At 38.5% G+C, this 17,285-nt stretch overlaps 1 protein-coding gene across 1 annotated transcript in view; it reads right to left on the reverse strand.

The window, feature by feature from the left end:
• Window positions 1-17,285, reverse strand: part of LOC150109808 (chorion peroxidase-like) — a 197,943-nt gene that overhangs the window by 23,019 nt on the left and 157,639 nt on the right. Inside the window, exon 11 of the mRNA XM_090396224.1 lies at window positions 5,444-5,577. Within this exon, the coding sequence (XP_090252350.1) occupies window positions 5,444-5,577 (134 nt within the window). The remainder of the gene's footprint in view (window positions 1-5,443; window positions 5,578-17,285) is intronic.

Below are 17,285 nucleotides of genomic sequence, written 5' to 3' on the forward strand. Positions count from 1 at the left end.
TGTCATTCAAATCTCTTTTCATATCTCTTCTTTTCTTCATCAGATCTAAGGTTTCCTGTCTTAGTTTTTCCTCTCCTTGGCGCCTTTTTTTTTTACACCTCCTATTTCTAGTGCACAATTCAAGATAGATTTTGTTAATATTTCATTAGCATCATTGATGGCAATAGCTGTGTTTAACTGTTTTAGTTCATTTTTGAGTGATTCTCTATAACAGCTTTTATTGTGGTAGAAGTTTTGTAGATTCACTAAATTGGACTTTTTTCTTATGAGCTTATTCCGTTCCCATTTTTTATTGATCCATACCCTTACTAGTCTGTGGTCACTTCCTGTGTTAAATCTATTAAGCACTTCGGTATTATTTATTGTATGGCTGGTGGGACAATAGAAAGAGTGGCTTTAGCAATAAAGAGAGGGCATGATGCAGACAAGATGATAGTTATGGTGGGTACAAATGACCTGAATGGTGGTATAAATTGGGTAGCAAAAGATTTAAGAACATTGTTAGATATTGTGAAGAGGAAAAGTGTTAATGGGAGAATTGTGTGTGCTGCCTCGTTTTGACAATTACGAGTTAAGTAGACGAGCGATGATAATGAATGATATGATTGCAAGAATGTGCAAAAACAGAGGTCTGGAATTTGTTGATGTCTGGAGTGTGTTTGAAGGAAAAAGACAGTTGTATGCTAGAGATGGGCTGCATCTGAACATGGAAGGACATAAGCAATTGAAGAAGTTACTGTTTTCTGAACAAGTTGAAGTAATTGGGCAGGGAAACTATATTGAAAAGGTTGAGTGTAAGAGAGAGAAACTTTAGCAGTGATTGTATATTTAATGATCCTTATTCACAGAGTAAATTGCAGAAGAGAGGGTATAAAAATCGGCATGGAACTACTGAAATTAGTGACTTATATATTAGTTCTAAAGCCGGTACAAGATCTAGAGGGAATCTGCAATTTTTGTATACCAATGCAAAAAGCATTTGAAATAAGAGAGAAGAATTTTTGCCATTAGTCAGTGCAATCTCACCAAAAGTTGTAGGCATTAGTGAAACTTGGCTGTCAGCAGAAGATGTGTGATAGTGATGGAAGAACAAGAGGTCAACCCTGGAAATTAAAGAAGAGTGTGGTTAACAAGGGTGTGAGAACAAGGTTTTTTGCCTGGAGGGTAGTGAATGAGTGGAATTCATTGCCTGACTTAGTTGTGAGCTCTTCGTCTGTAAATGAATTCAAGAAAAGATATGACAGATATTGTTTTGCTGGTTTGGGTCTCCCGCGATGAGTCTACTGACTCCATGGAGATACCCGTAATAATAATAATAATAATAATAATAATAATAATAATAATAATAATATATCTTCTGTTGGAGAAGATGAAGTCTCTATTTCATTGTAAGTTTGTCTATTTGGGCTTCTCCAAGTCCATTTTCGGTTGATTTTCTTCTTGAAAAAGCTGTTCATAATAAAGAGGTTATTTTCTTCTGCAAATTCAATGTCTTTTTGCTCTTTCATTCCTCTGTCCAAATCCAGATTTACCGATGGAGTTCAGATGGTCAGCCTCTCATCAATGTTTCCCAAACTTCAAGACTTTACATTTTGCTGCATTAAACCGAAACCACCATTCATTTATCCATCTCTCTAGTTTATCAAAATCCTCTTGTAGGGCTGCCACATCTGCACTATTACTAATGACCCTTCCCAGCTTCACATCATCTGCAAACAACTGAATACCCCTCTGCAATCCATTGACAATGTCATTGATATAAAGATTAAACAATACGGATCCCAGTACTGAGCTCTGTGGAACCCCAATTGTAACTTTGTATCTCCTTGTTATTGTCCCGCCATACACAACTCTCTGATACCTATCAGACAGCCAATCCTGAATTCATTTGACTAACCTGACATCTAAACCTATGTGCTGCAACTTAAATATCAGCTTATCATGTGGCCCTGTCAAATACCTTTGCAAAATCCAAAAAAAAGGCAGCATATACCTTTCCCTCATCAACTCCTAAAAGGCAATTATATTACTGAAGCAAGAGCGCCCATTAACAAATCCATGTTGACTCTCACAATAACATTACCCTCATCTTCCCAATGCTGTATATGGTCCCTCACTAATTTTTTCAAGATCTTAACAACTACTGATGAAACACAAACTGGCCTATAATTAGACACTTGCGGTCTGCTACCACCCTTATGCAATGGCACTGTCTTACCTTCCTTCCATTTCTTGGATATCTTTCCCATAGCCAGACTTTCAGTGAAAAGCCAGGTCAACAGAGCTGTCAGTTCTTTAGCACATTTTCTCAAAATATATGGCAAAATTTCATCTAGTCACATTGCTTTATTGACAACCAGAGTACTTAGTATTTGAAACACACTCTCCTCTTGCACTTCTAGATCTCAAAACCCAGCCTATCTCTCTAGTATTAAACCCTTCTCCAGGATGAAATATCCCAATAAAGTGTTCATTTGACAACTCCACTATGTCATTTATATCATTCACTCTATTCCTATTTTTATCTAACAATGTCATTCTTCCACACTCATTTCTCCTCCTCCTACTGGCCAGATAACTGAAAGATTCCTTATGATTTTCTTTGGATCTCAGAGCCAATCTCTTCTCATATTCCAGTTGTGCCTTCCTTACCTACTAGTCACACTCTTGGTCTGAATCTTATATTCTTCATGCATCTACTCTCCATCCCCCTCGTCTTATATCTCTTCCATAACCTCTTTTTTACCTGCAGTCCTTGTTTGATATTGTGTATCATCCACTTTATACCAAATTGTGTTTTCTTCTTCACTCTTGTGTACAGCTTGCTATTGCTGCTACTAAATATTCCTTCACAAGTTCCCAAGCACTAATGATATCTTGCCCTTCTATTTCCTTCCCCAAGTGGAACTGCCCCAAGTTAATACCTGAGACTATTATAATCACCTGCCTTAAATTCCGTATACATTCCTTTCTCTTTGATACTCCTGTATGTCGATTCATCTTCCAAGTTAAAGCCACATGGCCACTCTCTCCAACTGGTGGGAGAGATGTCATCTCACTTATTATCAGCTCTTCTGATGCTATGATCAAATCCCAAACTCTTGATCCCATAACACATTGCCTCTTCTTGACTTGCCAAGCTCAACTGCCTAAACATCACCTGCTCCTCACCCTCTATGCTCCCTACCTTGTAGCAACACCCAACTAAATATCCTTTCCTGCTCACCTCTACCTCATACCATATGCTTTCAAAACCATTAGTGCCACTGCCTTCCAAATCCCCCACTCAGAGAAGACATAAATCATCACTTACCATAAGCGATACTCCACCATCGTGTTTTCCCTTCCTATCCTTTCAAAAAATGTTATGCCCTGCTACTTTTATTTCTGTTAGTATATCATTTTCCATCAACCACATCTCAGAGATTACAATAATCTTTGAACAGGCTGATGCTATTAGTGTCTCTAATTCATCTCCTTTATTTTGGTTACTCCCTGCATTAGCATAAATAATAAAAATGTCACTGTTTCTATACATATCATTATCCCCTTCAGACTCCACTGGATTTAGCATAACCTGATGTATTTCCCCTTCTTCCAAGCACCTGTTCCCACAAGAGCCACTCTTTCTACCATCTACTTTGATAATTGTGGGCAATTATCAATGTATCCTGCATTGATACACTGAGGCATTCAGAGAACAGCATTCTCCCCAGATGCTTATGTCCTTCCTCATTCAAATGCAAGCCATCTCTCACATACAGTTTTTTTCTGTCCTCAAATGCCCTCCAAGCATCCATGCATTCCACACCTCTCTCTTTCTACACATTCTGGCTATTATACTGTTTATTTTAATGCTCTTCTCTGCAGCTCCGCATTATCATACCTGGGCAATCAACACGCTATCTTCCCTCTCTATCTTCTTCCATGCAACCTCAAGAATGAACCTCAGATTCACACTGCCTCTCAAGTCATTCAAGACACCATAACAATCATCTCATCCACCCTTTCACCTCACTTAATCAACATAACCATACTTTCTATTAGATGGACATAGACTATATTCTCTGAGTCCAAAAAAAAAAAAAAAAAAAAAAAGGCATAGAAACATGTAAAGAAAAAAATTAACTTCGTTTTTTAAAATTAGAATTAATTTTAAAGAATTAAAAATAAATTTGTAATTCAAGACCACCAGAATGATACTTTGATACCACCCAGATGAGAACACAATAATAAATTTAGTTTAATCCTTTATCCAAGTGTGAGCAAACAAAGTTTGCACCTGAAAGTATCTTCAGGACTGGGGTAAGGTGGTACAACACCGGAAAACTCATTGCAAAGGTGGAGCAAACTAACATCTTTCCTATCTCAGTATCTCCCATAATGTAAAACACATCTCCTTGTGGATATGTATAATGTTATGCATTAAGGGAAGGGCCACTACCCAGACTAGTTTCAACCATTATTGAGGTCTCTTCAGTGGGAGCCAGGCCCAAGTGGAGATACCAGGCAGAAGCATTAGCAAGGTCATCTCTACCTATAGGAGTTGCCAAACGGTGTGCCATCTTTTTATTAAATTACTCTGGATTTAGGTACCTTGCTAATGCTTCTGCCTGGTATCTCCACTTGGGCCTGGCTCCCACTGAAGAGACCTTAATAAAGGTCGAAACTAATCTGGGTAGTGGCCCTTCCCTTAATGCATAACATTATACATATCTGCAAGGAGATGTGTTTTGCATTATGGGAGATACTGAGATAGGAATGATGTTAGCTTGCTCCACCTTTGCAACGAGTTGCCCGGTGTTGTACCACCTTAACCCAGTCCTGAAGATACTTTCAGGTGCAAACTTTGTTTGCTCACACTTGGATAAAGGATTAAACTAAATTTCTTATAGTCTAACCAAGTGAAAAATAAGCTTTCAACAGATGAGAATACAGAATTTGGGTGATCAAGGAAAAAATCAAATGAGGCAGTAAAGGACATTGAGTCTAAATCGCTGAAAGAATAATGACGATTAACAACAATCCCACAAAACGCTGTAAATTTACAGTGTTTTGTCACCTATATATCATAACTTAGTTCATTACCTATATGATATATAGTAGCTGAGTGGAAGGGTATACAGTTGGTAGGCTAAGAATTAAATAATCTGGGAACTCTACTTTAAATTATTACGCAATTCTATGTGAAACTTTTACAGTTTTTTTTCAACCTACTTTTTATTACCTGTTAAGCCATCTAGACAAATACATCATCATCATCATTCTTTGCATAAAACATATATGTGAATGAATAGCATACATTGCTGAAGATTGTTGCTCAATAAGGTTCAATTAGCCCACCCACAGTACAAATGTACTATAGGTTTACTAATAACCTTTCATGAGTGGGAACAATATAAAAGAAAATTTGTATTCAATACTGGAATTCATTGCCATTTACCTGTATCTGGCTATGACCAAATCGGAAGGCAGCAGTTGCAAATACATTGCTTATGGCTGGATCCATGTAGGGATCATATCCCCAGTAATAGCCATCAGAAACTTCCAGATTATAATGATGAACTGTTGAACTACCTGCAAAATATTAAAAATTACTAGTTAACTGAAGCAGCTTATTGCTGTATATGAAAACTTTTGTTTTTTTGACAGGTTTCCATTATACCTGTTATCTGTACATATCTTTACATAATAGGCTTATGGCTTCATTGGCACCTTTGGAAATGCTACGAAACTGTTAAATCTTTTGACATCATTAAAATATGCAAATTTAAGTTTCTGTGGTTTAGCAGTTCTGTGGGAAGTTTTCAGTATTGAGACCACATTATTATATAATTAAAGAGTTTAATAAAAAAAGAATAAACAATTAAGAGATTGACTATAGGTGAGCAAGAGGTGTATGGGGAATTGAGTAAACTAGATGTTAATAAGGCTGTGGGACTTGATAATATATCACCGCGTATTCTGAAAGAATATGCCAAGGAGGTGACACCTGCCTTGACATATTTTTTTAATATGAGTCTTGCACTCAGTCAACCTCCTAAGGAGTAGAAGGAGGACAAGATTGTGCAACTTCATAAAGGAGGTGATCCAACTCAACGAACTCAAATTATAGGCCTATTTGTGTGTCAGGTGTTGTGGTTAAGTCATTGGAGAAGCTTGTGAGAAATAGGATCCAGAGTTGGGTTGATGACAATGGTATTATCTTTGATGGACAGCATGGATTTGCTAAAGGAAGGTCATGTTTTAGTAATATACTTACTTATTACAATAAAGTGACTGCTTTCTTGTAGAGAGGAAAAGAATACACAGTAATATACTTGGATTTTGCAAAGGCTTTTGATAGAGTACCTCATGATAGGTTGACAGTCAAACTAGAGTAGATGGCGTTGGATATTAGATTGGTGCATAGGATTGGAGACTGGCCATCTGATAGGTACAAGTTGGTAGGGGGTTGTTATAGGATCAATGCTGGAGAAGTTTTACAGAGAATAGTGGGAGATCAGGGGAGAACCAGAGGTCATCCCTGGAAACTGTATAAAGAGGGTGTGAGTAGGGGAGTGAGAGGCACGTTTTTTTCGTGCAGAGTTGTGAATTATTGGAATGCCTTGCCTGAGAATGTGGTGTCTACAAAGAGTTTGAATGTGTTTAAAACATGGTATGATGAGCTGTGTGTGTGTGTGTGTGTGTGATTAAAAGACCTCCCAGATGAGTCTTTGACTCCATCAGGTCTTGGGGTTGTAATAATAATAATAACCAGTTATTCACAACCCACCTTCCCCCCCTTTCACAAAAAATATTACTCCAAATCCATCACCATTCCCTACATCCGAGGCACCTTGTAAAAAATCAACAAAATTTAAAAAAAACATGACTTGACCACTTGTTACAGACCATATAGAAAATTGGTATCCCTTATCCGCTCCACTAAAGACCAACCACTTCCCCTTGACCTACCTGGTGTATACCAGGTCCCTTGCAGCTGTAAATTATCCTACTTTGGCCAAACAGACAGGACAGCAAATATCAGAATCTCAGAACACAAGGATTACATCCGATTTCACCAGTACAGCCACTCTGGGCTTGCTAACCACGCTCTGGATACTCGTCACAGATTAAGAGAAGAAAGCCACAGTAATACACCGCAGAAAGTTCAAATATGAAAGACTATTCATGGAATCAGCCTCAGACCTTAGGAACATGCCAAACCTCAACAAATTTGGATGCATCAGACTGCCCCAAATTTGGGAAATATTTATCAGAAGAACTTCGGCCCAAAGGCCAAGAACTATCAATATAGCCCACCAGGAGGCACCATCAGGACTTTAGGAAAATGGTAGCTTCCTAGCTTCTGTTCTCATTTGCTGTTATGTAGTACTTGCGTGCACTTGTCTTTGTATTAAATTCCCAAGAAGATGGCAATGTGACGTGTGCCGAAATATCGGAAAGTATATATTAAAGTTTATTTAATTTATATTTCTAGTCTACGCTGTCAATTCCTTAATTATTAGTTATCATGTCTAACCAGCGTATAAGCCACTCTACAAGAATTACGATCATCCACGGAGATTCCTTCGCACGCAAGGCCCGCCTTTATGGCAAACTGAAGCTGAAGTTATCCAGACAACTTAACCGTCTAGCATTCCTAAAATGCTGCCGGGATAATCAAGTCATCCCTAACTGTGTAAAATTTAAACACCGCTTTTGTTCACAGAAAGCTCTCCATATCTACAACTGGGCGAGCCAGGCTTTACTTTGGGAGCAAATTACTGCTATACGCGGTTCCCTAGCTGACATAAACAGAGCTATTTTAGCACTAGAAAATGAGCTTTCAAATACATTTAATCACGAGCTTTGGTCAGTCCTACATGATGTCTCATGTACGGCGGCTAATAAAGAATTCAAACGAATATGGAGTCGACATATCAACAAGTTTGATAAATTAATAAAAAACTCGGTGTCCAAACCTAAACTACAAACCAACACTGTAGTTAACCTTTCTTCAGTTATCTTGAAGCCTGAAGCACTCAACGCTCTGTCACATGGTCACAACTTCGCCATGGCTCCTAGGAAATTACCAGCCGAGGAATTAATAATCCAAATTGAACGTGGGATTTGCCACCTTCCAACCACATTGCCAACGATATTAGATTGGATGTAGCCTGTGTTCTCACAAAAGCAAAACCTCCAAAAACCAACATATCTATTAGTGAATACAAGTCACTACAAGAATTGAAGAAAAACAAAGAAATAGTTATCACCAAAGCGGATAAGGGGAACGGCACTGTGGTACTCAGTCTTAATGACTACACAGGTAAGCTTAAGGCATTACTATTAGATCGAGCCACTTACCTCCCTATTGAATACAATCCCAAAAATACATAAAGAAAATGTGCCATTACGTCCCATAGTGGATGGTACATTGATATCCCCACTTACAAACTAGCCAAGCATTTAGCCAAAGCGCTCTCACACCATACTGGCAACATGCCATCACACATAAAAAACTCAGCCCACTTCAAAGCCAGTATAGAAAACCTTACACTCCAACATAATGACATAATGGTCAGTTTTGACGTCTCCTCCTTATTCACGAATGTCATGGCATTCGTGACGTTTGCTGAAATATCGGAAAGTATATATTAAAGTTTTATTTAATTTATATTTCTAGTCTACGCTGTCAATTCCTTAATTATTAGTTATCATGTCTAACCAGCATATAAGCCTCTCTACAAGAATAAGGAATAATAATAAGTTTCATAAGTTATAAGACTTACATCATCATCAGGACTACTGGTACATAAAAGTTTTACACAACAAAAGCCTATTAACCATTAATTACACATATTAGATGTATTATAATTACGGCTATTTAGCCTGCTTCAGTTTAGGAGTGCCCCTGTTTAAATGTCATTGGCTATTTACTCATGGATTCTTAGGGCATTGTAGGTGTAAATTTACCAAAAAGTATATGTAGCATAAGAAATGGAAATTTACACATACCTTTTTCTGGGTGTTGCGGCTTTTCCTCTTTCTGCGATGTCGAAAAACTACTGAGTGTGTGTGGGGGGGGGGGGGGGGGAATTTGGGAGAATTAAGTTAGAAAAACCCGGGTTTTTTTCGTAATATATATAAACATATATATTATATTATATAGGGTGGGGGAAAAGGTGAAAGGGTAGATTTTTTAAAATAGGGAGGGGGAAGGGGAAAGGTGGTTGACGGGGTGCAGTCCGTTTCGACTATTCTTGGTCGTCATCTGAACACATTGGGAAAGTGGATGCTAAGTCAGGTCGGGTAGGTGCTTCTGCTTTTGAAGTGTTTGTGTTGTCGCCTATTGGTCGGGGTTGTGACCTCAATTTTATGTTGTGAAGCTTCCAAACCTCGGAGATTATGTAGGGCCTGTGTACGTTGATAGAGTTCGCGTCACACTTTTATAGCTATTGTTTCTGATATTCTGAGCATTGTTTCATTGTCTTGTCTGTCTACTATGATGGCCTTGTTGATCTGTGGGGTATGTTTTTGTTCAAGGGCGTGAATAGCTATTTCCGTTTTTCCTGTGCTTTGTATTCGATTTTTCTTTTTGATGTTACGTTTTTTAGTGTTTAAATGTTCTGGAATAGGGATGTTACAGTCACGGAAGTGTTCTTGTAGTCTTTCCCATAAAGACCTGATGGTGGAACCTGTGTAGGTGATGTCACAGTCTTGCTGGCAGGGAAATTTATAGACTACGTTGTGCTGTTCAAATATTTCTTTCTGTGTGTGGGGTTTGGTGGATTTTAGGAGGTTTGCCAGTTTTTGGTTTGTGGTGAATACCAGTTTGTAGTCAGTATGTTTGAAGATGTATTTATATGCTTTGTATGTGTTTTGGGTGTATGGTAGTTTGATCATTTTTTGTATAGGGAAGTTCGTTTTGGTACTTGGGTTGTTTTGGCGGTTTTTTACCATCTTGTTTGCGTAGTTAATCAGTTGTGTAGGATAGTTGCGATTTAAGAAGATCTGTGTTAGTTTTTTTATTTCTGCGTTTAGGCCATTTTGATTGGTTGAAAATTTGTAAGCATTTATGAATTGTGATAAGATGACAGATTTTTTAACAGAATATGGATGGTATGAGTGAAAATGGAGGTAGTTTCCGATGTGCGAGGGTTTGTGGTATATTTTCGTGGCTATTTTGTTGTGTGTTCTGGTTAATGTCAAGTTTAAGAAATTGATGGATTTGTTCTTTTCGGTTTCAGTGGTGACATTTAATGACATTTAAACAGGGGCACTCCTAAACTGAAGCAGGCTAAATAGCCGTAATTATAATAGTTTATTAAGAGGAGTAACATGGAAGTTTTCCCAGAAATAATATACACATATTAGATGTTTTTGATAACTTCACGACTGTAACATATAATTGATAAAAATTACTGTAAGCATGTTGAAACATCACTAGTTGCTGCTATCACATTCTGTGGTATCAATAGTATTATATCCTAGGTCTATGGCAGTTAAATTTTTGATGAAAATCAGACCATACTTGATGCAAAATTAAGCCTTGATTTTTATTGCACTCTGTAAGGATCCTATGCATTTCAAAGGCTTCTTTAAATTTTCTTGTAAAACAGTTATGATCAATATGTGACATTTTTGTTTGTTGCCAAAATACTTGATGACTATTAGGTTATGTGGTATACCTGATTTATGTGTCTTCTTTTTTTCACATCTTTGACATCTTCAAATATGTGGATCTCTCCTGACCTTCCTGTCTGGCCTATATAACAAATGCCACAAGAGCAATAAATCCCATATCTGTTTTTTTCATGGGATGATATGAAGGTTCTGGTAAATGCAGGCATCTTGATATTTTTTGTAAAGATAAAAAAAAAAGTCACTTTTATGTTGTACTCATGTACTCAGGGAGTTGCTGTGATTGCAGCAACTTATTAACAGGTTGGCAAGTTTGCTAGTGGAAATGTCTATTTTATCAATTACAGGACAGAGGGAAGAGAGGAAAGTGGTGGATTTGTGAACTTTTGGGGCTAGATGGGCAGTCTAAGATAGTACTGTATTTGGTGCAGCTGTGCTTCAAGAAGTGGATGAGATTCAGGATCTCAAGAGGTGATGGTAGACTGAGGACAAATTGCCAGTGTTGCAAAGACTGTACATCATTTTGCAGCTATGATTATGATAAAAAAATACATTGAAATGTAGAGATAAGGAGGTAGTGGTGCTTCTATATAAGCCATTGTTAAATCACACTGTCAGACTATTGTAGTCAAATTTAGTCACCTTGTTTACATTATGATGTGGAAACACTACAGAGGATACACAGACAAATGATCAAAGTGATATTGGGACTTTGGAGTGTTTGTTATGAAGAACGTCTGAGGGAATGGAAATTACAGAGTTTGGTGGATAAGAGGAAAAGAGGAGATATGACAGAGACTTTTATGTTAGTATCCATGTGTTGAGGCTAAAGTGCTGTGAGGATGAGGACATCATGTTGGAAGTTTAATGGAATATTTACAGCACGAGGAAAGGATTAAAACTGATTTTAATGCTTCCAATATTTATTCTCAGTCACTGAGACATCTTCAGGGATTACAAAAACCTATTGTAACACACACTCAAATACAACACAATACTAAGTAAAACACATGGGTGATTCTAAAGTCCTATATAGTTGGTGCATCCTCTATGGGTGTTTGTAGGTGACCTAGGATGTAAGGTGGGATCTCTGATAATTAATGTTTCCCAAATTTTGGGAAGTTTGTGCATCCATATTTATTTAAATTCAATTGATTTCTGAGTGGAGAGCAGAATGCATTGCCAATTGCATTGTGAATACAGAGAGTGTAAATAACTTCAGAGTTCATTATGATAGACATCTTGCTGGTTGAGTGAATCTCCCATGATAAGTCTGTTGACTTCATGGAAGTTTCAAAATAATAATAATAATAATTTTATAACTTAGTTTTGCTTGGTGTTGTAATACCATTAAAATAAGTCATGAACTAATAAGATTTTAATATTTTAATATTAAAAAACATTTTCCAAGAATTTATATGAATGCCCCACCAAGAATTTATGCCTTCCTAAAATACATAAGTATAATATGCTGCTTTGGGCAATAGTTGAAGGTATTAGATAGCCATAATTATCACCTAGCCAAGAAATTAATATCAGTGGCACAGTTCTCTTGCAGGACAATTTACTGAAAAGAATGGGAGTGGATAAGAGATAGAGAGTTGGAGAGATAATTGGCTATCAGACAGGTATCAGCAGGTTATATATTACTGCCCACTTCACCAATATACTTCATTCTATTTACTTCACGGGACAAAATACTTTTAACCTATAAAAAAAAAAGCAACCATGGACTTGCCACTCTTCCCTCCTATCACCAACTTTTATATGAAAGCTTTATTATTATTATTATTATTATTATTATTATTATTCAGGCCTCCATGGAGTCAAAAGACTCATCGTGGGAGGTCATTCCTAAGAAACACAAAGTCTATCAAGACTCATCAAGGGGAGGTCCCCCCTCCCTAAGAAACACAAAGTCTATCATCCGACCCCTTGAACTCATTGACCTTTCTCGCTCTCACCACTGCATCAGGCAATGCATTCCATCGTTCAACCACCCTCCATGCAAAGAAACCACTCCTCACCCTCTTGCTCACAGTTTCCTTTTGAAACTTCCAGGGATGACCTCTTGTCATCAATCCTTCCTGCTGTTCAACCAAGCGAAAGAACTCCCCAGTGTCAACCCTGTAACCACCTCTCAACAGTTTAAAAGTCTCAATCATATCACCTTCTTCTCCTTCTTCTATCCACCAAACTCTGCAGTCCACATTCCCTCAGCCGATCCTCATAACTATCATTGTACAGTCCTGAAACCATCTTTGTTATCCGCTTTTGTACCCATTCCACAGTTAATTTATCCCCTTTAAATCCTGGGGACTAAACCTGAGAACAATAGTCCAAGTGTGGTCTGATCAGGGTCTTATACAACGGAATGATAACGGTTTTATCTCTGCAAGTCAGTGTCCTTCTCATTATTACAGCAATCCTCTGTGTTACCTTCACCACCTTTGCAATATGTCCCCTAAATTTTGGGTTTCTATCAATCATCAATCCCAGATCTCTTGTCTTCCCTACTCCTCCAGTATAACTCTTCCCATAGAGTATGCAGTGTCCCATCGATGTTTCCCAAACCTCAAGACCTTACATTTTGCTGCATTAAACTGAAACCCCCATTCATTTGCCCATCTATCTTAGCTTATTCAAATCCTCTTGCAGGGCTGCCGCATCTGCACTATTACTAATAATCCTTCCCAGCTTCACATCATCTGCAAACAACTGAATATCCCCTTGCAATCCACTGATAATGTCATTGATATAAAAGTTAAACAATATAGGTCCCAGAACTGAGCCCTGTGAGACCCCTCTTTTAACCCTCTGCTTCCTTGAAACTGCCCCACCATACACAACTCTCTGATACCTATCGGACAGCCAATCCTGAATCTAGTTGACTAATCTGACATCCAGACCCATATGCTGCAACTTAAATATCAGCTTATCATGTGGCACCCTATCAAATGCCTTCGCTAAGTCTAAGAAAATGGCAGTATATGCCTTTCCCTCATCTAATGCTCCTGTAACTTTTTCATAAAAGGCTAGCATATTGCTAAAACAAGAGCGCCCCGTCACAAATCCATGTTGACTATCACAGATAACATTACCCTCATCTGCCCAATGCTGTGTACGGTCCTTCACTACTTTCTCCAAGATCTTACTAACTACTGGTGACAAAAAAACTGGCCTATAATCAGACACTTCTAGTCTGCTATGGCCCTTATGCAATGGCACTATCTTACCTTCCTTCCATTCCATGGGCACCTTTCCCACAGCCAGATTTTCATTGAAAAGCCAGGTCAAAGGCACTGTCAATTCCCTAGCACATTCTCTCAAAACTCGCAAACCTGCCCTATCCCTCTAGCATTAAAACTGAATCCTCTAGGAAGAAATACTCCAATAAAGAGTTCATTGAACAATTCTACTATGTCCTCTGCATCAGTCACTCTATTTTCATTTTTATCCCACAATATCATTGTTCCACTGTCATTTCTCCTCCTACTGTCCAGTTATCTAAAAAATTCCCTAGGATTTTCTTTGGATCTTAGGGCTAATCTCCTCTCATATTCCAGTTTCATCTTCCTTACCATACTAGTCACTCTCCTGGCCTGTGTCTTATATTTTTCATGCATCTGCTCTTCACCTGTCTCCTTATATCTCTTCCACGGCCTCTTTTTTGCATGCAATTCCTGTTTAATATTGTTTGTCATCCAGTTTACTCTAAATTGTGTCCTCTTGTTTACTTGTGGTATACAACTTACCATTGCTGCTAACAAATATTCTTTCATAATTTCCCATGCACTAATGATATTCCAGCCTTCCAATTCCTCCTTCCATGAAACTTCCCATGATAGTTGACGTCTTAGACTATTATAATCACCTTCCTTATAATTCCACATACGTTCCCTTCTCTTTGATACTCCTGCATGTCTATTCATTTTCCAAGTAAAAACCATATGGTCACTCTCTCCAACTGGTGGGAGAGATGTCATCTCAGTTATTATCAACTCTTCTGATGCTATAACCAAATCCAAAACTCTTGAACATCTTGTTCCCTCTATTACATGTTGCCTACGACATTTGTCCCTCAAGAATTCTAGAAATTTCATTCCCTTATTGCTACATGCATCTTTCTCTCCCCAGTTTATACTACTGTAGTTAAAATCTTCATAACAATCATTCTTTTTGCACTTGCCAAACTCAACTGTCTAAACATTTCCTGGTCCTCACCCTCTGTACTCCTGGGTCTGTAGCAACACCCCACTAAATATCCTCCTGTCTTGCCCACCTCTATCTCACACCATATGCTTTCAAAATCATTGGTGTCACTGCCTTCCAAAGTCTCCACTCTTGAGGACATAAGTCATCACTTATCATAAGCAGTACTCTACCACCACGCTTTCCCTTCCTGTCCTGCCGAAAAATGCTGTACCCAGCAACTTCTATTCCTGTTATTATATCCTCCTCTGTCAACCACGTCTCAGTGATCCCAATAATTTTTGGCCAGGCTGATGCTATCTGCGCCACCAATTCCTCTCCCTTATTCTGGATACTCCTGGCATTAGTATATAGCATATAAATCCCATTGTTTCTATACACAGCATTATCTCCTCTAGACTCCACTGGGCTCAGTGTTACCTGATGTCATCCCACTTCTCCGAAGTACCCACCTCATTCCCACAAGAGCCATCCCTACTACCATTCTCCCTGGGACACACTGACTTTTTCAGAACAGCAATCTCTCCAGATGCCTACGTCCTTCCTCATTCAAATGTAAGCGGTCTGTTGCATACAATTCCTCTCTGTCCTCAAACGCACTCCAAGCATCCACATATTTCATTCCTCTCTTGTCACACATTCTAGCTATTATGTCAATCAAATATTACTGCTTTTCTGCTCAGTTCGTCATTATCATACCTTGGCAATACACACACTATCTTTTCTCTCTGTGTCTTCTTTCGTACCACCTCAAGCAAGAATCTCATATCTCTCGCTGACCTATTTACACCACCACTCAAGTCATTTGTTTCCACTATCACAATCATCTTATCCACCCTTTCACCTCTCTTAACTGCCAAAGCCATCCTTTCTGTCCTTCCTCCTGGCAAACACTCCTCACGCATCCTATCTTGAACACCACGGATCATTGAGTCCCTATACATTATTACCTCTTACCATTCCCTCTCTCCTACTGTTTCCATTTTCTCCTCTTCTAGCACTCCCATACCCCTCTCTCATTCCGTCTCTCCTACTGTTTCCATTTTCTCCTCTTCTAGCACTCCCATACCCCTCTCTCATTCCGTCTCTCCTACTGTTTCCATTCTCTCCTCTTCTAGCACTCCCATACCTCTCTCTCCTGTTTCCATTCTCTCCATTTCCATTTTCACATCCAATTCCATTCTCTCCTCTTTTATCATTCACAAATTTCTCTCCTCGCCTATCATTCCCAAAACTCTCTCTCTCTCTCTCTCTCTCTCTCTCTCTCTCTCTCCCCTACTCCAATTTGCCTTGCATTTATCTCTTCCATTCTCCTAATCTCATCTTTCATACTTATCATACTTCTCCCAAGACATTCCACCTCGTCTTTCAGCTCCTCTATTTCCCTCTGCAGGTCAGTCACTCTAAATCGAAATTCACTCTCCCAAACAAAACCATCTCCTAAACTTTCACAGTCACTCATGCCTTCTACACTATCAACTATTATTTTCTCATTCACAATTTTTCTTCATTCTCTCCTATCACACTACTCGTCTTCCTATATTCATTTCCCATTCCTGGAGCAACAAGGTCGGTTATTGAGATATCTGCTGCATTTATTTCCTCCCACTGCCTGCACTTTAAACACACACGCATCCCCTCCCCTCTCACAAGCCAGATATCCAATTCCTGAGATGCATACATGCTGCAATTACTGCATGCCACAAACTCCTTTACTTATAACAGAGTGCCTAAATGGCGGAGGACTTGGCAGCATGCCATTTGCGACTGCAGCTGAATCCGCCATCATTCGTTACTGCTGAGGGACTACAAGCGTAATCGTTAATTATTCAAAATAGTGTCAAAAATAAATGCTAAATAAGTATTAGGGAGTATAAATAAATAAGAAAAGTATAAACGATTACAAGCAAAACAAAACATTAAGTACACTAAATAAATGAAATAAAACTAAATACAGTAATGAAAACTTAGCTTCGTCTTATCTTCCACCATTATGCATCCACCCCGTCTTCTCGGTAAACAAAATACACAATATTGCGACAGCACTAACTTCAAAAAACAACCACTATAGTACACTCGTATTCCTGAGAAACAATTTAGCACTCAACGTAAAAAAACGGACTGTTCACCGATTAAAAAATCACTTTCTTCAGCACAGCCAAATTCACCGCCACGTGCTATGCCGACACTAGCGCCACCCAAAAATTTTTTCTCACTAGATTCGAAACCAAGAAGTCTTCCTTCATGCAGTCAAGCGCTGTGATGTGCAAACGCCACATCCACTGAGCTACACAGGCTCTTATTGCTGCTATGATAAAAAGTAGATTGATATGTAGGGATAAAAAGGAGGTGGTGCCACTATTTAAAGCATTGGTCAGACTACACATGGACTATTGTGCTCAAATTTGGTCACCTAGTTTGTTGTTGAGTTGAGTACTAAATTG

Source organism: Typopeltis vanoorti, chromosome 1 (genome assembly GCF_054136105.1).
Source record: "Typopeltis vanoorti isolate ZY-2024b chromosome 1, IOZ_Tvanoo_1.0, whole genome shotgun sequence".
In the NCBI taxonomy this organism is placed as follows: Eukaryota; Metazoa; Arthropoda; class Arachnida; order Uropygi; family Thelyphonidae; genus Typopeltis; species Typopeltis vanoorti.